The following is a 27,522-nucleotide window of genomic DNA, read 5'->3' as shown; positions in this document are numbered from 1 at the left end:
TTCTTAAACTTCACAGTCCGTTTTCTTTTTTGCCTCTCACCTCTCTTTCTCCTCTCCGCACGTAACACGTACACAAGCATGTCAGTAATCACGCACTCTTTTTATGAACAATTACCATGATTATGACCGGTAAGCAAATGCTTTGAAAAAGGCGAGAATGACTCCAGCTGAATTCCCTCGTGCTGGTTGTATGAGAGGAATCGTGATTATGAGGCTGAATCACTGCACAAATAATAATGGCATATCAGCACACCTGGGAACAAGAGGAGGGTGAACTTATCCAGAACAGCTGAACAGTCAAATGCTGAAAACTGGTGGCAAAAATCATGCTCTTGGTTATTATAAGGCATTGTGAATAGAAGAATGTTTCAAAGCAGCTTTACAGGAAAGCCACAAAAAAAAGGAAAATAAAGTGTATAGAGTACAAACAGAAAATAATTTCATATTCTTAAACTAATCTAATATCTAATCTAATATCAGCTAATCTAATATCAGCATGTGTGGTGTGAGCGGTATCTTAAAAAATGTGCATGCTTTAAAGGGAAAGTTCCCCAAAATATGAAAATTAGGTCATCATTTACTCACCCTCAGATTGTTCCTATCCTGTATAAATGTCTTTGTTCTGCTTAACACAAAGAAAGATATTTGGAAGAATGTCAGTAACCAAACACATCTCATGCCCCATTGTCTCCCATAGTACTTATTTTCCCTACTATGGCAGTAAATGGGGATGAGATCTGTTTGGTTATTGACATTCTTCCAAATATCTTCCTGTGTGTTCAGCAGAACAAAGAAATGTATATAGACTTGAAACAATCAGAATTGGCCATTAAATGCTTTTATATTTACGTACATTTATTTATGCATCATGTTTATCAAAAATGTTGTGAAATAAATAAATAAAAGCAGAAGATGCTATCTGTCAAATGTTACCTCAGTTATAGTACATTCTAATAATAATATGAATCTATATCTTGAATCTTATAGATATATAATGAATATAATGAATCTTTATCATTTTAGAATTGTAATAAAGCACATCAACTTTCAATTCATACCTTCATTGTTTACAACATTTATGTGTAGCCCAGAAAATATTATAATGTATTCTCCGGTAGTTTATAGAAAACAACTTTACATGACAAAAATATTCATATAAAGCATCACCAAAAACCTTAACTATACAGCACAGCAGCATCATATGGAAGGTAAATCCTGCCAAATTTAAATAAATAAATTAAAGATAAAAATGAAAACCAGATTAACAATTTCATTATACACCACTGCACGCACAATGTGTGCCAAAATGAAAGATAAAATGAAATTATGACGAACAAACTAAAGCATTGGAGAGTCCTGCATTTAATAACGTGCCCTGAACCATGCCGGAATGCGATTGTCCCCACTCCCCCACTGGCCTGCGCTCACACTGTACATTACCATCCGCACCCGAGCACGCTTTCATCATTACAGTGTAACTACTTTTAATTAAACATAAACAAAGCGATCTTTCTCAGCACAATGGAATTCATTGTAATGTTAGGTTTGAGGTTTAGTAGGTGTGTTTAGACCAATCTGCTTATGATATCATAGGCATACGAAAGCGATATGAGAGTAAAGGGCTCAGTATGCTTTTAAATCAGCCCCACGTACCTCATTATGATAAAGCCAATCGTTATACAAAGCGCTGTACTCTGTTATGAATGCCTGTTGGAAATTATGCGCCTCCCTGAAGTTCAGCAGTCATAGCAAAACGCATACAATATAATACACACAGCACCGCAGGCGTGTCACCGTGCCCAAAACTAACGGATGATTGGCTGATTTAAAAGCATACTGAGCCATTTACTCTAATGTCGCTCGCGTATATCTATGATAAGCAGATTCTTCTGCGCAGTGCGTGCATGAAGTTAAACACACCTAATAAACCTCAAACCAAACATTTTGATGGATTCCATTGTACTGATTGCTTTGGTAATGTACAGTGTGAGCGCAGGCCAGAGGGCCGAGCGGGGACAAAGAGCTAAGAACAAGCTCCAAACAAGGTCTACTACACAAGTTCCTTCGAATGTTTTGTTTTCCCTCACGGTATAAACGGATATGACGTTTTTGTGGGCGTTCCCAGTAATGCAGACGCTGATCCACACCCACTGATTAACATGTAATTTGCATGAATTTGAAAATGAAATAAAAGAGAAAATCAAATGAAAATCAAACTTTACATTTTAAGTACATACGGTATTAATGCGGGTGCATTAACAAAAACCTTTATAAAAATGTTTTTGCAATTTCTTTTTTACATTTGCCTATTCATTTTCATATTGGCAGTCTTGCCTCGAGATTGTAGAAAAATGAAATGTCAAATCACCAATTGCATTTTCTTTTTCAATTTGACAGGGACAACTCATTGTCAGTGTAAAAATGAAAATAAAATAATGTCATTTTATTTTTCATTTTGGCACATATTGTGCACGCAGTTGTGTATAATGAAATTGTTAATCTGGTTTTCATTTTCATCATTTAACTTATTCATTTAAATTTGGCAGGATTTACCTTCCATAGCATCAACAGATGTTGCTGAAATCTCTGTCACTCTTTCTGCGAGTGTACCTGTCTGCTGTCTATGCTCCGCTAGGCCTCATTCGCTACCTGCCACAGTCACACTCCTGTCTGCTCCGCAACAAAGCAGGAAGAGCAGTGGCCGTTGCCTAGCGATGGTGTTGCCATGGAGACTGGCCAGCCAGACTCCCTCTATAAAGAATAGGTTGTTATATGTACATCGAGTACAGGAAGGGGAGGGGAGGCAGTGGAGTTTGGAGTTTCTCTGGCTTTGAGGACTGAGGGGTGGAGAGGTTCATTAAATCAGAGAGAGAGAGAGAGACCTGCTGAATTCTCTCTATGATTTGGCATATATATGAGGGAAGGGAAGAGGGATGGTATTGCGTTCTGCCTCATTTGCTATTCTGTATTAGGAACAGGGCCGAGGGCTGTTTGGCTAGACTGGGTGCTTAAGGTCATTTAGATTATATGCATATAACCCCACATCGCCTTTTATGTTGTTCTCCATCTCCGTTTTTCACGCAAGTACATAGTCACACACTCACATATATAAACAGAAAGTTTATTTCTAGGGTTTACAAAAACTGAAGTTTCTCTTTAGAAGACACTTTAATCCAAAAAAGACTCATTGCTCAGTTTGTGTTCCCTGCAAATTAAAAGTATGATCTGCCGGTTGAAATACAATGGATATCTATAGTTTGGATCACTTTATTATGTGTGTAAAATCTTACACTTGTAAACAATTGTAAAATTTTTCATTCACAGATTTACAGAGAATTTAAAATGTGCTTGTATATGTATATATCATATAATAAAATATGCAGAATATGCAGCACAAAATGACCAAAAACACCCTTGTGACATAAAAATCAAATATTTCATGCACGCTTTCATCTCCAGTAGCTGATCCACCCATGTAAACAACGTGCGATAAACATAACAGATGTTGTAATATGTTCGGTTTAACTGTTACACAAAGATTCTAGTCTTCACATTATGTTTACTGTAATGAGGCTTTTTCACTGCACAGAAAAGAGGTGACAGCACCAGAGTCGAATCTTGCGTACACCCCCACAAAAGACATCTTACATACACTTTATAAAAAAACACAAGTATCTTAGAGGGCACCGTGCAAAAATCAGTCAGACGTATCATAAGTTTTATCATTTATAACAGGAAGTTCTGGATTCACAATTCCAAGGTCCTCAAGTGAGAAAGAATTTTGATCTTCAGATATCTCTACTCTCAAAGTCACACCGAAGAGTGACAAAGTCACACTGGAGGGTGTTTCCTCCACTTTTATAATGTCTGAGAGATAGGGGTCTGTTGAAGCTTCACAGTGCGCAAATGCTCATGTGTGTTAATTTAGAGAGCGGGGCTTTAAATGAACATGGTATGTGTGCAGTTTCAAAGAATAGGGCTTTAATGCTGTTATTCCTATAGTACAAGGAAATTGCGTTTTGTGCCGTTTAATTCTGTTTGTTTTCAGCACTAGAGATGTACATGCATCACACGGTCATGGATTGTGTGTGTGTGTGTGTGTGTGTGTGTGCTTGTGCGCAGGTCGAACTGACTACACTGCAACCATAGATCAGGTTTTATTATGCACCAAAAGCTCGTCCTCCTCTGCTTTAGCAATGTCATTCTGTTTAAGGTGTGTTATGCAACCGTGCTGAATGGACAGCAGACTGAGGTCCATATAATACTGCAGTGCCTTTTGTTTTCCACATCTGAGTGTATAAGACAGCTGTCTAAGCATTTCACTTTGGGACTGATAGGTAGTGAGATATATATATACAGTACTGTACGCAGACAGTGTGTATACACACACACACACACACGCACACACGTATATGTATATAAATATTACATATATTGTATATATGTATATTATATATACATATATTGTTAGCAAATGTGATATGGACATGGTGTATGTGTGACGTTGCATGATAGAAGGGGGTATTAAAAGCAGGAGTATGGCCCATTTGTCATGGTCAGAAACTGGGGTGCCGCATGCGAGCAACCTCAAAAAATGATCAGGCAAAGGTGTAGCTGTAATAAGGCAGAGAACACAAGGGGTTTGTATGTGCGGACTCGTGCGTCATTTGTTTGTGTGAAATCCATCCACACTGCAGCAAAACCTAATGAGGTGCCACATGTCTCATTGTAAAGTGTGGCTTAAGAGACACTATTGTAAGGATTTTGTAATATACATCAGGGCAGTGGTTCTCAAACTGGGGGCCACAGATTTTTGGGCATTTTATGAAATATAGAAATTTACAGTATCATCAATTTTGTGCAATCAAACATCAGAAAAATAAGACCACCCACCAAAAGAATTGATGTTTCAGAATTGTACAGTATAACTGAATATGTTTTTGGTTTAATTAAAATTTTAAGTTTAAGATTATAAGTCTTTATTTGGGGGGCCGCACTCAACGCAAAGGGGGTCTTACAACCAAAAAGTTTGAGAACCACTGATTTAGGGCATGTGCTAGAAGAGTATCCCTGCTTAAACGCAATATAAACTCTTTTGACAACATGTGCAGAGTATGATTTTGACTTGTCTTCAATAAAAAATAAAACGGGCAAAAGTGTGTACGGTAATACACTTACAATGGAGGTCTACTGGGTGTTCTGACAGCACTGCTGAAATATGAATATCATCGCTGTCCTTCTTTTCATACTTTTTACTGGTTAGACATTTGCAAACCCCAGTGACAAACACAAAGGGTGACTAATAATAATGATGTGTAAAAATAAAAATCACAAAATATGGAGATGATATCAAAAACAACAAAACAAAAACATATTTACGTGCATATAACCAAAATATTTATTTTATAATACTCACAAAACTGCATGATGGTAATGAAACACTCCCCATCGATGACTCATGCACTGCTTGACTTCTTAAATGTGCATCTGTCTTTCTTCTCAAGCTTTTATCTAACTCTCATTTCACCGTCACAGCGATGTACGTCTCACCAAATCTCCTTTATTAATCAGAGCAACCTGCAAAAATGCCTTTGCACTTTTCTTATTTGATTTTTTCTGATGAAAACCGTGTTTGTTTGTAGTGCTGGCCATGGCTTACCGTGGTAAAGTTTCTGCCAGCAGTTCCCTGTAGAGGTGTTTTTTCAGCGAGACTCTCTTTTGCATTTGTGTGTTAATTAGAGATGTGTGCTCTGGCTCAAACTAAATTGTGTTACTGTAGGATCATTTAGAAGAGAGAGAGAGGTGTGCAGAGAGCAGGAGCAGGCTTTTTTTGAGGATCCCTCTTTCTATCTGTCTTTCGATTCCCATGGGGCTGCAAGGCACTTGAAAGCTGTGAAGTGTGCTGTTCTGCCTGTATTCTCTGCGTAATTGGACAAATGCTGCTTTGGGAAAGAGTTGGGAAGAATTGGGAGCTCTTGTGTGTGTTTCTCTATCTATGTTTCTTTTTTGCCTTGACTCTTGTGTCTCTTTCTCTCTCGCCTCGTTTTTTTTTTGTGTGAATGAATTGGTCTGTTCCAAAATCTAGAACGTTGCCTCGTTGTTTGCATAGACAGATCCCTTCTATACACTGTAAAAAATGATTTGTTGTTTTTTGTTGTTTCAACTTAAAAAAATAAGTTACCTTTTTGCCTTAAAATTTTAAATTAGTTCAACCTAAAAATATTAGTTCACTTAATGAATTTGTTGCAAACTCGTTGTGTTGACTAATATTTTTAAGTTGAACTAACTTAAAATTTTAAGGCAACAAGGTAACTTATTTTTTTAAGTTGAAACAACAAAAAACAACAAATCATTTTTTACAGTGTACCTTTCTAACTGGGGTGAAACCTCATAAGTACACTCTTAAAATTAAAGGTGCTTCACAATGCCATAGAAGAACCTTTTTCTATAAAGAACCTTTAACATTCTGTTTCACAAAAGGTTCTTCGTGGCGAAGAAAGGTTCTTCAGATTATAAGGTGAGAAAGTGATAAAGAGCCTTTGACTGAATGGTTCTTTGTGGAACCAAAAACGGCTCTTCTATGGCATCGATGTGAAGAACCTTTTAAGCACCTTTATTTTTGAGAGTTTATCTGATTTCTAACGCGCAGCATACGCCACTCACAACGGTCCACAAAGGAGAACTTATTCAGGATGAACCCCAATAGAGTTTGATATTAGCATGTTGCTAATGCTAGCAGTACTAGAAGTACCCCAAAAAATCAACACAAATACATGCAATTAGTGACTAAAATATTTTATTTTATTTTAATTACAATTCAAGTCTGTCTTACATCCATGAAATAATCAATTTTTATTACTATTAGATGGATGACATTTCTGACTTAATTCAACAAATGTTTTCTTCAAATTTCTTCTGCCTTGTGGTTTGTCAACTCTCAGCAAAAGACAAAGAGAAATATACAATTGTTTATTTAATTGTTGATTCCTTAACACTTTCTATTTTTTATACTAATAGTTTAAACAAAAGTTTATTGTTAATTTGTTTCGCCATCTTGGATTTGTTTCACTGCATATGCCACGTTAAGTTATACGTTTTGAAACACTTTGCATGAGGAGCGTAAGATCTGGTGCCTATGAAGCCTAAAAATACTGCCTCAATAGGCGGCTCACTAGGTTTTGGAACAAAGCATCTGTCTGTCTGTCTCTCTCTCTCACTCTCGTCTCTTTACTCACATCATTTTTTATTGTGTGTGTGTGTGTGTGTGTGTGTGTGTGTGTGTATGTGAAGGCAAGATTGATTACCCTGATGTCATCCAAAACCTGTATGACTTCTTACTCAATTAGAAGAGAAGTTTAGCAGGATCAGATTTGGAGAGGTAGAACTTATGAATTAAAATTGAAAACACTCTGAATCCGTACATAGTTTTTTACATAGTCTTAAAGGTCCAGTGTATGAAATTTAGTGGCATCTAGTGGTGAGGTTGTGAACTGCAACCAAAAGCTCACTCCACAGCTCACCCATCCCTTTCAAAGCACTATGGCGGTTGACACAGAGCTAAGATGTCATCACGATTTCGCTTCTTTGCAGAAAGAGATAACGCATTTACAAAACGCGCTCAGTGGAGCAGTTTGTCCGTTTAGGGCCACTGTAGAAACAACATGGTGAATTCCATGTAAGGGGACTTGCAGTGTATAGAGAGAAATAGCTCATTCTAAGATAATAAAAACATATCATATCATTCTGTAAGGTTTTTATACACCTCTGAAAACGTAGTTATGTTTCTTATATTGCATTTCTGTCAATAGATCCTCAAAACTAAAAAAAATGACACACTGGACCTTTAAAGCTGTGGTCATCATCCAAATAACAACTATTTTTTGTGTTTGGCCACAACAAATAACAACATTGTTATTTAACGGAGAACTATTCCTTTAATAGAGATGTTTTCTGCAGTGGCTTAAATATTTTATGACAAAATAAATGGAGAGAGAGAGGACTGACAGAGAAAAAGTTCAGTGACACGTTATGTGAGTCATATTCTGCAGCAAATATTTGGGTACAGCAGACTGTGTCCCTCTTTTCTCATGCACAGTTGCTGCACTCCAACAGTTTTCATGTTCTAATTATGCAGCGTAAATGAGAATCTGAAATCTGAATGCTGTATAGAGATCTCATTCCGTCTTCTGTGTACTGTATTATAAAAACCAGTTCGCGGAAAATGTAAACTCCTAAATCTTTTAATATTCTACATTTAGTTTGATATAAATAAAAATTCTGTCATCATTTATGTACCCGCTTGTCATTTCAAACCTATGACTTTCTTTCTTCTGCAAAACACAAAAGAAGATATTTTGAAAATTTGAAAAAGCATTGGCACCCATTCACATGGTTTTGTTCATACAATAGAAGAGAATGGGTCGGTTACCAACATTTTTCAAAATATCTTATTTTGTGTTCTGCAGAAGAAAGAAAGTGGGGTGAGTAAATGATGACAGAATTTTCATTTATGGGTTAACTATTCCTTTCTGCACTGTGACTTGTCAACTTTCAGCAGTACACACATAGCGAAATGTTCAGGCACCATGGACAGCACACGGTTCTGCAGCTCTTATGCCGGCTGCTGCAGCTGCACGTGTCACAGCGCTGCGGCTTCTGACAGACTGCGAGAGGCATGATCGTGCCACATGCTCTGTGTTTTAATGCGGCCTTGATTTACAAAGTGCTTCAGTCCACATCTTCCGTCCTCTTTTAGAAACCTCACTGAGTTGTTTTGTCTTCCCGGCCCGAATTTGCATTTGTAATTTGCGCTTTGTGGAGTTATTTGTGTCTACATTCATGTAGCGGGCTGGTTGATTTAGCGGATAGCCGACATCTGCACTGGGTTTTTTAATACTTACTCTTTGGCTTATCGGAGACTTTCTCTCTCTCTTTCTCTGGGGATTAGGGAATAAAACAGCACAGATTCCCCCACTCGCTCTCTCCCTCATACACATACATGCTCCCTCCCCCACTGATAGGATCTCTGGAGGATGGGGTGGATTAATGACCTCGCAGGAGAGGGCCACAGCGCTCCAAATCACCCGGCAGAGCTACATACCCTGCTCCTGATTACTATATATGAGCTTTACAACACCATACCTGCCTATTTCTACTATTTCTTTGTAGAGAATATAGTAGATTGGATATTCACACAATGAATTTAGGATGTTTGTATTGGTGAATTAAAATTAAAGTTTCTTTTGCCATTTACTTTAATGAACACTCATTAGACTAGTTTTCTGACCAGCGTGCCATTTGGGACTCGCTCCAGTCCCAGTTGGCACAATTGTGGCGTGTGCTTGCGGTCTTGCGACGGCCAGCGTGTGTCTGTGAAGCCCAGAAGGCCGTTTTCCCATTTGTCATTGTAGGTTTCAGAAGGGGACTGGAGAGAGGTTTGTGGCTGCTGTGCGCCCCCGGCCTGCACACTGTAAGGGTACAGGGCACCATTTGGGACCCATGTCACAGATGTTTTAATAGAGCCTTTGATTTAATGTTAACACATGTCTCAAATGCTAAAAAAATTATATTACTGTATGTATTATTATGTTGGTGCATGTAAATAAAACAACACAAGGGTTAATGAAAATATAATATTATAATAAATATAGCACATTAATAATAAACACATAACTAATTATAAAATTGTTGAATAAATAAATCAATTATTATTAAATACAACATTTATATAAAATTTTGGATAAACTAACCCTTTATGCCAGTGGTTCTCAACCATTTCATGGTCGCGACCCCCTGTAAACCCATTTAAAGAACTGGCGCACCCCCATACTGTACATTGAGGATAGATAAGATAAAAATATGTTAGATATATTTTATATACAGTATATATACTGTATATTAGGGCTGTCAAACGATTAATCGTGTTTAATCGCATCCAGAATAAAAGTTTGTGTTTACATAATATATGTCTATGTACTGTACTTTTATAAATATTTTGTATTTATAAAAAATTGCACTGCGCAGGACCTACAATGAGTCTGCGCGGCCGCCCACACGCGCAGCTTCAAACGGAACATTGTCCTCCATCAATTTGCAATCGCGTTTGCATGCAAATAAAGCAAAGCACGGTTGATGGAGAGATAATAATATAAAGTAATACTTAATAGATTTATTAATAATGTTATTAATATATCAATATTAATAATTAATACATATAATTAAAATAATCTTGTTTTTGAATATTTTGAGTGAACAAACCCTTTCATATAGAGCAATTACCTAAATATACATAAATATGATATAGGCTAAGCTTGCAAATAAAACTATATCAGTTATATCGTCCAGTTTTAACACAAACCATCCTAACACAAGCAGTTTCACCTTCTCTGAATCAAGCCTTTAATTCAACTCTCTTCAGGACAGATTCATTCAGCCATAAAGGCAAACTGATTTAAGTGCTGTGCAGTGACTGGGAAAACCGGAGACATCCTGGTCTTTCTTGTTAATTATATACACCAGTCCCCTACTGTGTATTTGTGTCTTACTGCACAGCAGTGTCCTCTCATCCTGTGACAATATTTAACAGATCTCCAGTTCTCCCTCTGAAGAGCATGTGTTTCCCCTCCACCTGTGGGCTTCAGCAGCCCTGTGCGTATACCACTGCGAAAGAAAACATATGGCCAGAAAACCCACGACACAATCCTGCAGGGATCATAAAGCAGCTCTAGTTAGTGGTATTTGCACTTGGCAAGCATCACTGTTATTATTTCTAATGCTTAGGGTTAGAGATTCGAATCATCCTGTGATCCTAAAGCACACTGATGCTTCCGCACTGGCTGTGAATGATACCTCAGATTGAGAGGTGTGCTGTTAGTTTTCCAAGTGATGAGACATGTAATTTTAGCCTGGCAAATGGAAAAACAAGCATAAATATAGAAAAGAAGCATCCAGACTGTATATAAGAACCGGAATATTGACTTGGGGATTTATTGTGCTTTTATTATTAGTTTATTGTAGTTTTATTAATATTTTGAATGAGCTTTTATTGACATATTTTTAGTTTTAGTTAAATTTTTAGCAAATTTGTTTTGTTTGCTTTTTGCTTTTTTGTTAATTTATAACAATTTACAATTATAACAAATTATTTATAATAATTTATAAGTTATTTCTAAAATAATTTATTTATATAATACATTATTTCAGTTTTAGTTCAGTTTTTTTTATTAATAATTTAAGTGCCTTAACTTATTTCAGTTTATTGCAGTATTTTATTTAATTGTTAATAGTTTTTATTTCTTGGACAAATCAGCAATCACCCAAAACACCCTAGCAAAGATTTAGCAACATTCTAGCATCCACATAGAGCACCCCTGTTAACTACAGCAGCACACTAAAACACAAGAACTTCTCTTTCCTTCATTCTTCCTTATTAATCGTGCACCTCCTTATTAATTTTGCACCTTTGTCCCATTTCAGCCAAAAAAGCAGCCGACGGCTCTGTCATCCCCAACGGCTACTGCGACTTCTGTTTAGGAGGCTCTAAGAAAACAGGCTGTCCCGAAGATCTCATTTCCTGCGCCGACTGCGGCCGATCAGGTGAGGCCGAACCCTTCTCAGCTCCGCTCGGCTTTCGCAAAACAGATTTAATAATGTTTCCTCTCTATTACCTTCTCTTTTTATGCAGGTCATCCGTCGTGTCTGCAATTTACAGTCAACATGACGGCTGCGGTGAGGACGTACCGCTGGCAGTGCATCGAATGCAAATCGTGCAGTTTGTGCGGCACGTCGGAGAATGATGTAAGTAAAACTTATAACGCAAACCGGCGTGTACCTGTTTATTGCTTTCTGAGCTTTTTAATCCAAACGAAATATGCATACAAAGATCAACTTGCATTATTTTTTTAGGATCAGCTTTTATTCTGTGATGACTGCGACAGAGGGTACCACATGTATTGTCTAAGCCCCCCAATGGCGGAGCCACCAGAGGGTATGTGCTATTTGTGTTTGTGTAAAACGCTGTATTTTCCACATACCGTGCATGTTTGTATCTCCTCTTTGCCCCGCCTCTCTGAAACGCACAGATTTTTTACAAAGCTCATACACCTCTTACCATATTTGGAACATCAGGTTCCAAAGCAATTGTACTGACAGGTACGCCCACCTTACTTGCGTATACATTTGGGCGGTCTTAGTCAAATCATACCACGAACTGACGTAGATTTGTGGGGGTGTGGTTATACGAGGCGTTTCAGGCAGGTCTGGGTGAGCATTCGCTTTTAGATAGAATGCATCTTTTGTTCCGACACTTTAATTTTTGCAATTTTACGTGTCTAATACATGCATGGGCAACTTAAAACACACCACAGACACAGAAAAGCACGTATTCGTGCCATATGATCCCTTTAACACGAACGTAGGCCATGTCGAAGAATTAAATCAATTTTTAGGAACTTTTTTCTTTTTTTGTGCAAACTTACAAAACACAGTGTCAGTAAAGTAATTAGTTTCAGTATTTATGAAAAAGTGAATGAAAATTTGAGTACTTTTTGAGTACAAAACAAATATACAGCTGTGGGAAAAAAACTAAGAGACCATTTTAAAGACCATTTTCAGTTTTCTCTGAATTCACTATTTATAGGTACTGTATGTGTTTAAGTAAAATTATGATTTTTGTTTAATTTTGTTAACTACTAACAACATTCCTCCCAAATTTCAAATACAATAATTGCAATTATCTATTTGCATTTTTTGCAGAAAATAAAAACTGGAGAAACATGTCAAAATAACAGAAAAGATGCTCTGTATATTTTCAGACCTCAAATACTGCAAAGGAAACAAGTTCATATTCACTTTTAAGCATAAAAAGAGCAGAAGTGATATGAATATACTGTATTATAGATGCAGGCTATGTGACAGACGCATGGCTGGTGTTGGATGTAAGTCAGTGATGACAGATGGGTCACAGGTGTGGGGCCAGGGGTGAATCTAAGCGTAACACAAGCTGGTAAACCTCATGGGCATCTCAGGATGCGAAAGTGAAAAAGAATAGAAAAAAGACGTTAGTGCCTCTAAAAATGTGTATAAATAAGATTTACCTAATGTATAATTATATATTATATAAGATATTAAGACTTGTTTTCAAAGAATTTCTGAAGCATTTTAAAACATAACTATAATGTTAGTGAGTTTGGTATGCTAAAAAATCCAATTTGTCAAAAGAAGTTTCATTAAAATCAGACAAAAATATTGATTAAGAAAAGAACCACTATTTAAAAAAAATGTCTAAATTCAGCTCTTTCTGTTTTTAACACCTAAATCTGTTCCTTTGCAGGAAGCTGGAGTTGCCACCTGTGTCTGCGCCAGCTAAAAGAAAAAGCGTCCGCCTACATCACACTAACCTAATCAACATACCCTTCTTCACCCCAGCAGTCTCATCCACCTCTATCCCATCTTCACAGATCCAAAGAGACTCCCCCATCATCAACCAGAAGAGAACACGCTTTCATTTGCCATGCACGGTGACTGCAAGGAAAACCACCTGAAGCCACCAACATTTTTGTGAGTTGGGACTAAAGCTCCCCATCTGTCCCTCCAAAGAGCTCGTTCCTTCACGGACCTGTGGGGTCTTCTTCTTGTCTAACTCTGTTTTATGGTGGTTAGAGCACCTTCTAGAGCAAGCAGTGCCAAACGGTTTGCAGCTGAGGAGACACTTTTTGCACGAATGGGGGGAGGAGTCTCTGTGACATCATTAGATGACGAGATGAGACGTGAGCATGCGTGGATCTCACCGCAGCTTGTGATTGGAGAGAAAGCGCTGTCAACGTGCCATTGATTCTTCGCGGTATTGTTCGGAAGCAGACACCAGCGCGTGATGAAATTTGGCTTTTTGTTAATTACAAAGATGATTGAAATATTCAATAATTAACATCCCTCCAAGGTACAACATTTGGTCAATGCAACACGTTGCACTAAATTCTAGGAATTGTTCCAAAACCAGAAGTGATCTATCACGGACCAAGAAAAGTCGGAATGCTGCAACCATTTTCATGCATTGATAACCCTTTATTAAAAATGTCAGAGGTGCATGTCTATCAAGCAGAGAAGTTGCTCTGCGTGAAAAAAGAAAAGAAAGAAAATGATTTCTTCCGTACTTCCAACGCGTTCCCCACCTCTTCCTATTCTAAAGCCAACATCAAACTCCCTCTCAGCAAGGGTGCGTTTGTAAGAGTGTATAATTCTCGGGCAACGTCTGGCCTTGTTTTAAAAACAGGGCGTTAAATGTTCGATCGCTCTCTTTTTTATGATGACTTGCTTGCATGTTGTAACAGTATCGTTTTAAAATGATTTAAGGACAAAAAATGGAAGAAAGCACACTTATTCTGCAATAATGTTTTTTTGTGTTTGTGACCCTCTCTGGGTAAGTTGCGTCTGTATGTACGTGCGCTTTAAAAACTCTTTGAAACGACAGAACGCCGGCGGGCGAAGAGTACAGTGGGCAGAGCGTTAAAAGTAGGAGGCGTTGGCCATTTTTGATGCCACCGCAATTGTGATTATTTGTTTTCTTCTGGACAAACTGAAAACCAGCTTGGAGATACCTTTTTTGGTCTAGAGGGGCATTTTTCCTTTTCTTGACAAGAAAATCGTGCAGCTTTTTTTGTAGAACGAGCTCTGCTTCGTGTTCTGAAATTTGCTACTGCGGTCTGCTTAAAAGAAGTTCAAACCAATGGGGGAAGGCAGGATGTGTGCGTGTTTGTGACATTGTGCTGAGGTGACGGTTTTGAACCCAAAGTCCCCTCTTATCTGTGGCCTAACTGAAAAGACTGCCTGCCATTTTGTCTTCTCGGAGTCCTTGAGCTTTAAGTTACGAGACATTTGCTGTAAATAGATAAGTGCTCTGTCTTTCCTAAATTGGTCCATGTTATAGACTCAAGTGAAATGTTTCATGTGCTGTAATGCATCAAAATGTGAAAACAGCCTTTTCTACACAGCTAGTGGAATATTAATCCATGTTATTGGGTTATTTCTATTTTTGTATCATTTTCCAATTTTAATGAGCACTATGCCATTGGCACTGTTACCAGATACATAAATTAGGTGATCTTTTCCATTCGTTTTGAAAGAGTAGAAATGTTTTGTCAGTACGTAGAAATAGTCTTGATTTCACATTTTGATAATTCAACTTCTCTGTTGAGCCAACCTGAGTTGTATTGTCGAACGCCCTCATTGTTCATTTTGTACTTCTGACAATTTTGCACAGTCTGTGGGTTTAGTTGAGGGCACTTTGATAATAAAATGAAAGCAATTGAATTAGAGTCAAAATTGTAGGCACATTAACCACACAATAATAACACGTGAAATGTGTTGATTCTGCAGTTATAATATAGAGAAATCTTAAAGGTGAAGTGTGTCATTTGTTGTGGCATTATGTCGCTTTTAAACCGTTGCTCTGTTTGTTTGAGCGGCGCAGCATAGCAACATCAGCTCAACCAATGGCAAGAGTTTGGGGCGGGACTAACTGTTTTTAATTGACCAATGAAAGAGAGAGGGCAAGACAGAAAGGACTCGTACAGTAGAAATGACACACTTCGCCTTTTTAATGCTGTGTTCACACCGAACACGAACAATCACGTTCCACGCTCTTTATTACTCACGGGAATAGTTCATTATTTTCGTGTGAGTGACGCGTAAACATCGCATCCGGACGTGTCAAACAGTGGGTGTCAATGAGCTCTTCATGCACATTTCTCTCTGGAGTTGAACATTTTCAACTTGCGCAGAACACGTGTCATTCGCATTGCGAGTTTGCGTCTATTTGCATCTTTGCGTTGACTTTGTACTGTATGTAATTTACTCAAGCAAATCGCTTTATTCGCGTTTGGTGTGAACACAACACGACGTTAAGAGGCAAAACTATTTCAATTTGTCTGCCTCGGTGAGATTTTTGGATAGTTTGAACCTTTGTATTTTTGAGGACGTCAAACGATTGTCATGCTGTTAATAATGTCCCCAGTTCAAGAGAGGGGCTGTATGAAATAAGTGTTCTAGTCCACTGGTCGTTATCGACGAGTGCTTGAGTCATCATGTGATTGTATTCTTGGTAATGTGAGAGTTGGAAGAGAAAGCATGGGTTACACAAACTTGTGCATTTTCCACATGCATACACCCTAACCAGATTTTTTAATGGTGAGCGACTTTATTTACATTTGAGGACCACTTTCGATCTTCTGACCCGACTCTGCTCCCTTTGTCGAGAGGGTCTTCTCTACCTGTATATTGTGCTGTGATTTTTGCTTGCAGTTTTTCTAATCCATTCCCCCAACGAACACACACAAAAATATGCTCTTGTATGAGAGGATGCGTGCGTGTTTTCCTTTCTTGTAACTGTCCGTTGAAAATAAAACAGATGTGTGGAGAAAAGAAGTGCGTTTTGACTCAGGACTGAGTTGTATATTTGTTTTCTTTGAATTTGAAATGGGTGCTCCTATGTGGATCTGAGTGGCTGTGATTGCCGCTGCTCGCGATCTATTTTAAAGAATGTCCTTTGTTTTATTTCTGTCCAATTTGACAAGCAGGAAATAAAAAAAATGTACATTATCTGATTTTGTCTTCTGTGATGTTTCATGTGATGCAGAAACAAAATACCTTTCATTAGATTTTTTTTGCTTAATTCTAATAATGGACTTTCCCCCCCTTTTTTTATTCACAACTTCCATAACTGATGTTTTTTTCTACCAATGAGATGTTCATTATTTTTCATAATTTCATTATTTTCCAGTTTAGAATACAGTAAAGTAGTGCATAAAGCATTTGTATACATTATAGTGCTTTTGCTTGAGACCTCATTCATTGTAGTAGTTGTAGTTGCGCGACCAATAAAACTGTCCTAGAAGTTGAAAGTGAAGTTAGATATGAGTTTGGCACAACATGCGGGTGGGTGAATGAAAACAGAATTAGAATTTTTTGGGTAAACTCTTCTTCCCCAGACTGAAAAAGACCATTTATTGAAACTTCCATTACAAGAAGCAGTGAAGGTTATGGAAACTGTATACGACCCAACAGTGCAATGTAGCTCATGTCATATGAGAGAAGGACAGTACTCAGTATTACAGTATTCTGCCTCATTCCATTCAAATAAAATTTCAACATTGTCAATACAGTAAATATTCTTTTGTGTGTGCATGAGAGCTCATTTTCCTTGTGTTACAGCAAACTGCTTGAATATATAGATAATTCAAATAAATAGATGATTCAATTTCTGAGCAAACCAGACCCAGAGAACACCTCAAGCTTTTTTTTCAAAAATGTTAACCCTTTTACCACATGATCACAATATTGCCCATAAAAGTTGATTCTTAATATATATTAAGGATTATTTTTTGTGTCTCGGAATGATGTGCGGGTTTGTGTGTGTACACTTCGAGGGTGGGGGTGATTGGAGACTCCAAGCCAATTACCACATCCACCAGACATCCTCAGACTGCTGCCTGAGCTTTTCTTCCAATAAGAGTGCGGCTGCAATGAGCTGAGGCCCAGTGGTTGCCATGGTAACTTAGGGGCTGCTTGCATGGCGGATGATGCTGGGCTGGGGTGATGGATTACAGTAATGGGATGGGGTGTGTGTGGGGGGGTGGGTTTGAGTGGAGAGAACTCATGCATAAATATATTGGAAATGTATGAATAAATCTGAAATGCATCGACTTAAAGGACACCGAATAGAAAGTGGATGGAGGATCTGTGAATTTGGCCTGTTTCACACCTCGGCACGGTCATGGTGAAGGTGCAACTTGGGGTTTAAAATGATGTGTAGCTTTAAAACAGATTTATCTCAGATTATCTCAAGAGTTCTCTGTGTATAATCTCTGTGATACTGGACACAACTTGTGCGATGTTGGTTACACTGTTTACAAGCTCAGCAATCACACATTTGTGAAATGACTCGCCTAACCGTGACAAATTTAGTCCAAAATTTCTTTACAAGCACTTTTTTTTGTTATTTGCTGCAGTCACATTTAGTTGATTCACAGGATGATTGTTTTGATTGATTGATTGATTTTATTTTTTGTGTTTTGTACTGAAATATTTATATAAAGCTTCTTTGAAACAATGCATGTAGGGAAAAGCACTTTTTGTACAGATTTACTAAATTTAAGACCTATACTGACCTCTTTCATATTCCATTTTCTTTAAAAAAAAAAACTCAACCGTATATATTTATACTAAATGTATTTTGATGTTAGATATATTTAGTTTTAATTTTAATGTATGGGTATTTCACTATGACTGTCAATATTTAGTAATATTTATTTTTATCTTCTGTTATCTTAACCAAATTTATTTTGTTTTAATTTCCACCACTGATTTATAATGAGGAGAATAACTACTATTATTATTATTAATTCATATTTTTATATTTTATATTTTAAAGGAATGTGGACAACAGCAATTCACAAAATTTTTACTAAAACCAAATGAACTCAGAATACTGAATGTCACTATTCTGCCATCTAGTGTTGGCTATGCGTTAAGAGCCTGAGAAAACAATTTTACAAGCTTAATGTCCCATCTCAGCAGTCTTTCTTTGATGTATTGTTAGTAGTCCTGCACAGCGAGAACTTCAGTCATCTATAGCAATCCCAAGAAGATGTGTTCATGGCCATCAGCATATAGTATGTTGTGCTTTGTACAACAGTTTGCTCGACAACAGAACTGGGGGGTATTCCAGAAAGCTGGTTATGTGACATACCCGGGTAAGTTTAACTCAACTCAACTTTATTTATATAGCGCGTTTTACAGTTTTCATTGTTACAAAGCAGCTGTACATAAGACATATTGACTATAAGCAAACCAATTAAAGTTGTACCTGCAAAAACAAGAAAAAGGTGAAAACACAGAAGACAGACATACCCACATACAAAACACTCCACACACACAATATGCACACGTACTAACACACAGACACACACACACACACAACCACACACACACACACACACACACACACACACACACACACACACACACACACACACACACACACACACACACACACACAAAACACTCACACACACACACGCACATGCACACACACACACACGTACGACACACACACACACACACACACACACCCACACACGCTCAGTGAGAGCACACATTTAGGATAAAGGAGAGAGAAGCACAGGTCAAATATAACAGACTATAAATTCCTATATGCAATATTAATTAAGTAAAACTTTAAAATTCTAAAGCAGCCCCCCCGGCAGGCAGATAGTGCAAAAACAGTATGCAAACGGTGGCGAGGAACCCAAAACTCTAATCGAGAAAAAAAACCTCAGGAGAACCCAGGCCCAACCAGGGGATTCCAGTTCCCCTCTGGCAAAAGCTGCTGCCTCTGCACAAGCTCCAGAGAGCTTGCACAACAAGGCTAAATAAAATAAATAAACTTACTAATAAGGTAAATTATAGTTTAAGATTATCATTAATAATCTAATAGCATTTGAAAATTTGTGGTGAAGACGTGTCAGGTGACCGCGTCCTTCTTTATCCAGCTCTATCATCTCAGCTCTTGTCAGGTCGCCGCTTCCCATTCTCCGCTCTACCATCAGGTCAGGCCATGAACTGCATCCTGCTCGCTGTGGTAACCTTGGAACAATGAGACAAGACTGGCTGAGAGTAGAGTACTGTTCTGACTCTTTGATGCAACAAGTACATCAGTTGTGTTTTTGGTTCCGGTTGATCTAACTAATGCAGCCTAAACCCTCAGAAGATTTATATTATGGAAGAGTAGTGTATGCAAGATTAAAAAGATGCGTCTTTAGTCTAGATTTAAACTGACAGAGTGTGTCTGCCTCCCGGACAGTGCAGGGAAGACTATTCCAAAGTTTAGGCGCTAGATAGGAAAAGGATCTACCACCTGCACTTGATTTTGAAATTCTAGGTATTACCAACTGACAGGACGCCTGAGAGCGTAATGCACGTGAAGGACTGTAATACAAAAGGAGTTCATTCAAGTACTGAGGAGCTAAACCATGTAGGGCCTTTATAGGTAATAAGCAAGATTTTAAAGTTAACGCGATGCTTTATAGGTAACCAGTGCAAGGTTGACAGAACCGGGCTAATATGTTCATACTTTTTTGTACGTGTAAGAACTCGAGCTGCCGCGGTTTGGACCAGCTGGAGTTTTTGTAATAAGCCTGCAGGGCAACCACCTAACAGTGCATTACAGTAATCTAGTCTTGATGTCATGAATGCATGAATTAACTTTTCTGCATCTGACATTGACAGCATATGACGTAGTTTAGATATATTCTTAAAATGGAAAAACGCAATTTTACAGGTGTTGGCGACGTGGCTCTCAAATGACAGATTACTATCGAATAGAACGCCAAGATTCTTTGCTGAAGACGAGGATTTTATGGAACATCCGTCAATAGTTAAGCAGTATTCTTGGTTGTTACTTATAGCAGTTTTCGTTCCAATAAGTAACACTTATGTATTGTCCGAGTTCAGTAATAAAAAGTTGTTACTCATCCAGTTTTTTATATCGACTATGCTTTCCATTATTCAATGGAACTGCTGTGTTTCATGAGGCTTCGAGGAAATATAAAGTTGAGTATCATCAGAATAACAGTGAAAGCTAACTCCGTGTCGCTTTATTATATCTCCTAGAAGTAGCATGTATAATGCGAAGAGCAGAGGCCCTAAGACAGAACCCTGTGGTACACCGTACTGGACTTGAGATTTGCGTGACACCTCATTGTTTATTGCTACAAATTGAAAACGGTCGGATAAATAAGATTTAAACCATTTCAAAGCTATTCCCTTAATGCCGACATAATTTTCGAGTCTATGTAGGAGTGTGTTGTGGTCAATGGTATCGAATGCAGCACTAAGGTCTAGCAGCACCAATAACGAGATACAACCTTGGTCAGACGCCAATAGCAGATCATTTGTAACTCTGATCAAAGCAGTCTCTGTACTGTGACATGCTCTAAATCCAGACTGGAATTCTTCATTGATGTCATTCCTTTGGAGGAAGGAGCATAATTGAGTTGAAACTACTTTTTCCAGAACTTTAGATATGAAAGGTAGATTCGATATAGGCCTGTAGTTCCTTAGTTCTCTAGGGTCGAGTTGGGGTTTTTTGACAAGGGGCCTTATAACAGCCACCTTATATGCTTTAGGCACATGTCCTAATGTCAGAGATGAGTTAATAATACCAAGAAGAGGATCTATAATTTCTGGGAGCATCTCTTTCAGTAGATTTGTAGGTATAGGGTCTAGTATGCATGTTGTTGATTTAGATGATCTAATAATTTTAGACAGCTCATCTTGATCTACGGTATAAAATAATTGCATTTTCTCCTTAAGGGCGCTGTAGTTAGTTTGTTCAGCGGGTTTCACTTCTGATTGCATTGTTATAATTTTTTCTCTAATATCTTGGATTTTATATGTGAAGTAGTTCATAAATTCATCACTGCTATGCTGATATACAGGATCAGAAGTCACTGACGATTTATTTTTTGTTAATTTAGCCACCGTGTTAAATAAAAACCTAGGGTTGTGCTGGTTTTCTTCTATTAGTGATGAAAAGTAGGCGGATCTAGAAGTTTTTAGGGCTTTCCTGTATTTTCGAATACTATCCTTCCATGCTGTACGAAATACCTCTAATTTAGTTTTCTTAAAGTTGCGCTCCATTTTTCGGGCCGCTTTCTTTAGAGCCTGAGTGTGTTCATTATACCACGGTGTGGGGCTGCCATTTTTAATCTTCTTTAAACGTAGTGGAGCAACTTTGTCTAGCGTTACCGAGAAGGTGGAATTAAAATTTTCAGTGGTAATGTCAAGATCTTCAACGTTATTTCTCATGATTTGAGACAATTCGGGCAGATTATCGAGAAACGCATCTTTGGTAGTTGAAGTTATTGTTCTACCATATTTGTAACAATGAGTTTTATTTGCAGCCGTAGGCCAGTGAAGCAAACATAATACCAGATAATGATCCGAAATGTCTTCACTCTGCTGAAGGATTTTAACGTCGTCCACATTTATACCGTAAGACAGTATTAAATCTAAAGTATGATTACGAAGGTGAGTGGGTCCTGACACATGTTGACTAATGCCCATGGAGTTAAGAGTGTCTTTGAAAGCCATTCCTAAGGCATCTGTAACGTTATCTACGTGGATGTTAAAGTCACCAACGACAAGGAGTCTATCTGCGGCCAGTACTAGTTCTGATAAGAACCCACCAAATTCTTTAATAAAATCTGTGTGGTGCCCTGGAGGCCTATATACAATAGCTAGAATCAATTTAAAAAGTGTTTTATCTTTAGTATTAGGTGTTGAAACATGAAGAACCATGACTTCAAAAGAATTATATTTAGAGTTCGACTTCTGGGAAATGCTAAGAGAGTTATTGTAAAGTGCTGCGACACCTCCCCCTCTGCCTTTTAGACGAGGCTCATGTTTATAATAATAATCTTGGGGGACAGATTCATTTAAAGTAATATAATCATCTGGTTTTAGCCATGTTTCTGTCAAACAGAGCATGTCTATTTTATGATCTATTATCATATCGTTAACAAAAAGTGCTTTATTAGAGAGAGATTTAATATTTAGCAATCCGATTCGTAATAGTTGATTATCTGTATTTTGTTCATGTTTAGTTTGTTTAACGTTTATTAAATTACTTTCAAGAGGTTTACGCATTATTTAATGTTTGCTAATCCGGGGGACAGACACAGTCTCTATTTTGTGATGTTTGGGAGAACGGATTATTACATGTTGTACATTTTGTGTATTCTGCGACAAGAGACGGCAAGCAGACAGTTGGTTAAGCCATACTGTCTGCTCCCTGACCTGGGCCCCAGTGAGTCAAGCTTTAGCATTAGCATTATTAAGACTTTTTGCCATATTTCTAGACAAGAGGGAAGCCCCAGCCCAGGAGGGATGGAGACCATCTCGTTTCAACAGGTCAGGTCTGCCCTCAAAACTCTTCCAGTTATTTATAAAAACTATATCATTCTGCAGGCACCACTCAGACAACCAGCCATTTAGTGATGATAATCTGCTATAAATCTCATCACCACGATAAGCAGTGAGGGGGCCAGAGAATATTACAGTGTCTGACAAGTTTAAGGGTTAGTTAGCTGATAACCCCAACTTTCGGTTCCAAAAACTATAACAATCCAAAAACAATAACTTTCAGGGTGTGTAAGTAACCATAGCAACTCACTCTCTGAAGATAACCTGCTCTGGAGCAGGTTATGTTCCAGGGTTAGTTCATTTTAAGGAAATGTTACTAAGCTTTAGGGGTTGTCTGCACATGTGTGCGCTTTTGATGAGCATCAAGTGGGCGTGGAAGAACAGATTACGTAGAATATATTATATTACTATCGAAGTGTGGATTATACAGTATATACACTGTGAGAGTTAATTTTACCTTTTTTAACACTGGTGACTTTGCTGTGCAGGGTCACATATTGCCTACAACAAACATTTAACATGTAAAAGGGATATTTTGAAAAATTCTTTTAAAAACAAAACAATTGTCCTTGAATTAAGTAAGGCACAATCTGAAGGGCAAACTCTAAAAACTGTTTTGAGGCTTATTTTTCCACAGAACTTTCAATTGATCTGTGGCTTTGGTTACAGCAAGGTCAGACACCTGTGCGGCTCCCATGAGCTTATTATGTACACTGGAAAGTACATTGGGTGACAAATACAGAAAGAAAGGAAGAAAGAAAGAAAGAAAGAAAGAAAGAAAGAAAACCTACAAATTTTTTTTTATTTTGCTACAACAGAAATGTAATATTTGTTTAACTTTGATTATTATCGATTTATACTATCAAATGAAAAGTGCAATTACTTAAAAAACTTACCTTCAAAATAAATCGATTTTCTCTGACCAGTTTTCTCCATGATTGCCAGTACACCGTGAAAACAGGTGAAAACTGTAAAAAAACAAAAAAACGTAAAATAACAGGTTCGTATTTAAAATTACATGTTTTTCTTGTAAATTGGCAGTCTTTTATTGTAATTGGATGTTTTTATTACTGTACTTCAAAAATACTTGAAAAAATCTGTAAAAAAAACCCAGTAAAATCCTGTAAAATTGCAGTTTGTTAGACTCTGTGATAGAGTTACACAAGCTCAGGTATCTTACTAAAGAGCGATATCAAGTTTAGCAAGTGTTTTTAGTTTGTAAAAAATAAGTGAATAATTGCAATAATGGCAATTTAAAAAATTGATTAATAATGCTAATGAATATAAACTCCACTGTTTCTATGCCTCGTTTTTTTTGTTGTTGTTGCTTACACCATCAAATGTAGCTAAATTTGGAAGTACTTGGTAATCGCACTTGAAAGTAAATATACAGAGTGATAAAGAAGACATGTTATCGTAGGTGGTCTGTGATCCAGTGTTGGAGGACATCAGTTGTGTTCAGTCTGTTGCACTATGCAGATTTCGTTCATCTTGTGTGTCCTCATTGGCACATTCTTGCACCCAGCACAGGGTGAGGTGGTGGAGAATTTCTGGGATTCACCGGACTGCCTGAAGTTCTTCTACAAGAATACAGTTCCAGAGTTGGGATCTACACAGGCAGATGTTGTGCTTTTATGTCAGCGCTTTTTGAACACGTATCACTTTGCCACGCTGTACAACACATACTACCACATTGCTGTCTATTCTGCGTACATCTTTGAGCCGAGCAATGGAGGAGGAAGAGATAAGAACTGGTATCTTGAACCACAGGTAAGTTGTTTATCCATAGTGCCTTCAAAAGTGTTGATTATTGAGAAATCTCCGATTGTGTTCCACAAAAGAAAGAGTCATACACAGGTTTTGAATGACACGAGGGTCAATAAATGATGACAGAACTTTTATTTTGGGGTGAACCAACCCTTTTAATACTTTATTCCCACATATTACTGTGAATCTTAATAAGTGACTATATTCTGATTTAATTGTTGGATTTGTGAAATGTAAATAAGGTCCTAAATTGGTGAACCCTGCAGGTATCCTAAATACTGTGCTTCCTAAAAACCAATACATGTATTGAGAATGTCACATCAAACTGTATAATCTTAAAAGTAACAGTGCTAAAAATGCTGAAAATAGTTTTTTGCCACAATTTCATAAAAGAAGAAAAATGTTTTGCTTCTCAGAGAGCCTTTCTCAAAATAAACTTTGCTGCCCTACCTTTTTATATGCTGAAATAAATAATCTTTTGTGCAACAGAAAGGTTCAGTGAATGTTCTTTATGTATGGAACCATTAAACCTGACAAAGAACCTTTTAGGAACCATAATTTTAAAGAGTGTATGTACTGAACATCTCAAGCATCTTATCTCTTTGTATAGGGAATATACTGTATACTTTGTATGCATTAAAGGACTTGTTCTTTTCTGTATATTTTACACCTAGCAAATGTGACTCAAACCTAACCACAATCTACACGTGAGAACAATGTGACCTTTCTTATGGCCTTCGTTGAAATATTGCTTACATCAGTGGTCTCCAACATGGTGCACATCAGCACATGGTAGCCTACATGAAGTCTGTGCAAGTTGCCCGCCAAGCACATTCTATAAGCCTGAATATTTAATTTTCTTTCGTTTATTTTTTAAATTAATTATTTTTCATAGTATTTCTATTGAATAAGAAAAAACTGTTGACATTTAATTAACATTAAAACATTTAACATATTAGTTTATGTATGGCATCACATGTTTATGTAAGGTTTATGTAAATATTTTTATATATCTTTATATGAAACAAAAATATCCCCTTAGATTATTTTATCAATTCAGATAGCACTCGTTTACAAAAAGGTTGGAGACCCCTGACTATTACCTACATAAAAACATACTGTGCACACAAAAAACGATTTTGCTTTGCATTGACGTCACATTTTTTATGTACTTTTTGTGCCTTCATGATTTAACTTTCTACTTTTAAACAATAACTGTGATACAGGGGTATATTCATCTTTAAAGTGATAGTTCAACCAAAAATGAAAATTGTGTCATCAATTACTCACCTTCAAGTTGTTCAAAACCTGTATAAGTTTCTTTGTTTGGTTGAACACAAAGAAAGATATTTGGAAGAATATTAGCAAATGAGATTTCCGGGGCACCATTGACTACCATAGTGTAAATAATTTTGTATTTATTTTGGTTCTGCTGAACACAAAAGAAAACATTTTGAAGAATTTAAAGGGATAGTTCACCCAACAATGAAAATTCTGCCATGATTGACTCACCCTCAGATTGTTCCAAACTTGTATAAATATCTTTGTTCTGCGGAACACAAAGGAAGATATTTGGATGAATCTCAGTAACCAAACATATCTCATCCCCCATTTACTGCCATAGTAGGGAAAATAAATACTATGGGAGTCAATGGGGATGAGATCGGTTTGGTTACTCACATTCATCCAAACATCTTCCTTTGTGTTCAGCAGAACAAAGAAATGTATACAGGTTTGAAACAACCTGAGGGTGAGTAAATGATCATTTAAGACATTGACAACCATTTTAATGGTAGTCAGTGCTGCCCCAGAAATCTCAGTTGCTAACAATCTTCCAAATATCTTTCTTTGTGTTCAACCAAAGAAAGAAATTTATACAGGTTTGGATCAACTAGAGAGTGAGTAATTCATGACAGAATTCAATTTTTTGGGTGATCTATCCCTTTAATTTCAAGACAAATGTATTTTAAATTAAAAGCCTAAATATTTAAGAAAATGCCCTAAAGAAAGCACCATAAAGAGAAATGCTTATTTGCTATAGTTGATCAACGACACATGGTCGGGTGAAATGACAGATGGGTATAAGCTATGGAGGGAGAATCCTGGCGTCTACCTGGGAGAGAGGCAGGCTCTGGATGAGGACTACACGAACTCAGGTTTTGACCGTGGACACCTGAACCCTAATGGACATCATGCAGGTATAAAAGCTTAAGATGTTTTGGTAACTAGGGTCATAATTTATCTATATCTATAAATAAGTTACTACAACTACACATCAGTTAAAATGAGCTATGAGAGATAATAAACATTGTAAATATGGATGAACCTGGAGAAAATGATCACCCTGAAATCACCTTATTCAAAAAGCATATATATCGCTCTCAGTTCCAGGTCGTAATTCCACCTTTACGCTGACCAACGTGGTGCCCCAAAACCCCAAGCTGAACCAGAATGCTTGGCGTCTACACGAGTCAAAAATGACCAACATGTTTAAAGCAGACTGTCATCAGGCCTATGTGCTGGTTGGTGCCATCCCTTCTTTAAACAACTGGATCATAAAGAACAATGTCAAGAGGGTGAACATCCCAGAGTACATCTGGAACGCCTACTGCTGCGTAGATCAAAATGGCCGCCCCGTCTATAGCGGGGCCGCTACTGCAGTCAACACCGAGCTGAATGTTGTTGTGGAACATACTTTAGATGAGATGGTCGATTTTCTTCAGCAATACTCAGATACACCAGTGGGGGAGCTGTTCAGTGGCCAATGCAAGGCCTGAC

General features: G+C 37.5%; 2 protein-coding genes across 5 annotated transcripts in view; both read left to right on the top strand.

The window, feature by feature from the left end:
- Nucleotides 1–16,583, top strand: part of dpf1 (double PHD fingers 1) — a 49,762-nt gene extending 33,179 nt beyond the window's left edge. For all 4 annotated transcript variants that reach the window (XM_057351453.1, XM_057351454.1, XM_057351455.1 and 1 more), the window contains 4 exons: nucleotides 11,476–11,595; nucleotides 11,684–11,796; nucleotides 11,905–11,986; nucleotides 13,331–16,583. In XM_057351453.1, the coding sequence (XP_057207436.1) occupies nucleotides 11,476–11,595; nucleotides 11,684–11,796; nucleotides 11,905–11,986; nucleotides 13,331–13,401 (386 nt within the window). In that variant the 3' untranslated portion in view covers nucleotides 13,402–16,583. The remainder of the gene's footprint in view (nucleotides 1–11,475; nucleotides 11,596–11,683; nucleotides 11,797–11,904; nucleotides 11,987–13,330) is intronic.
- A 7,867-nt stretch (nucleotides 16,584–24,450) lies between these two features.
- Nucleotides 24,451–27,521, top strand: si:dkey-243k1.3 (endonuclease domain-containing 1 protein-like). The gene is made up of 3 exons (XM_057350368.1): nucleotides 24,451–24,747; nucleotides 26,786–26,942; nucleotides 27,130–27,521. The coding sequence occupies exons 1-3, from the start codon at nucleotides 24,451–24,453 to the stop codon at nucleotides 27,519–27,521; spliced, it is 846 nt and encodes a 281-aa protein (XP_057206351.1).
- The last annotated feature ends 1 nt before the right edge of the window (nucleotide 27,522 follows it).

The sequence above is a fragment of the Triplophysa rosa genome, linkage group LG14 (assembly GCF_024868665.1).
Source record: "Triplophysa rosa linkage group LG14, Trosa_1v2, whole genome shotgun sequence".
NCBI classification, from domain to species: domain Eukaryota; kingdom Metazoa; phylum Chordata; class Actinopteri; order Cypriniformes; family Nemacheilidae; genus Triplophysa; species Triplophysa rosa.
This window is presented reverse-complemented; position numbering and strand designations above follow the sequence as displayed.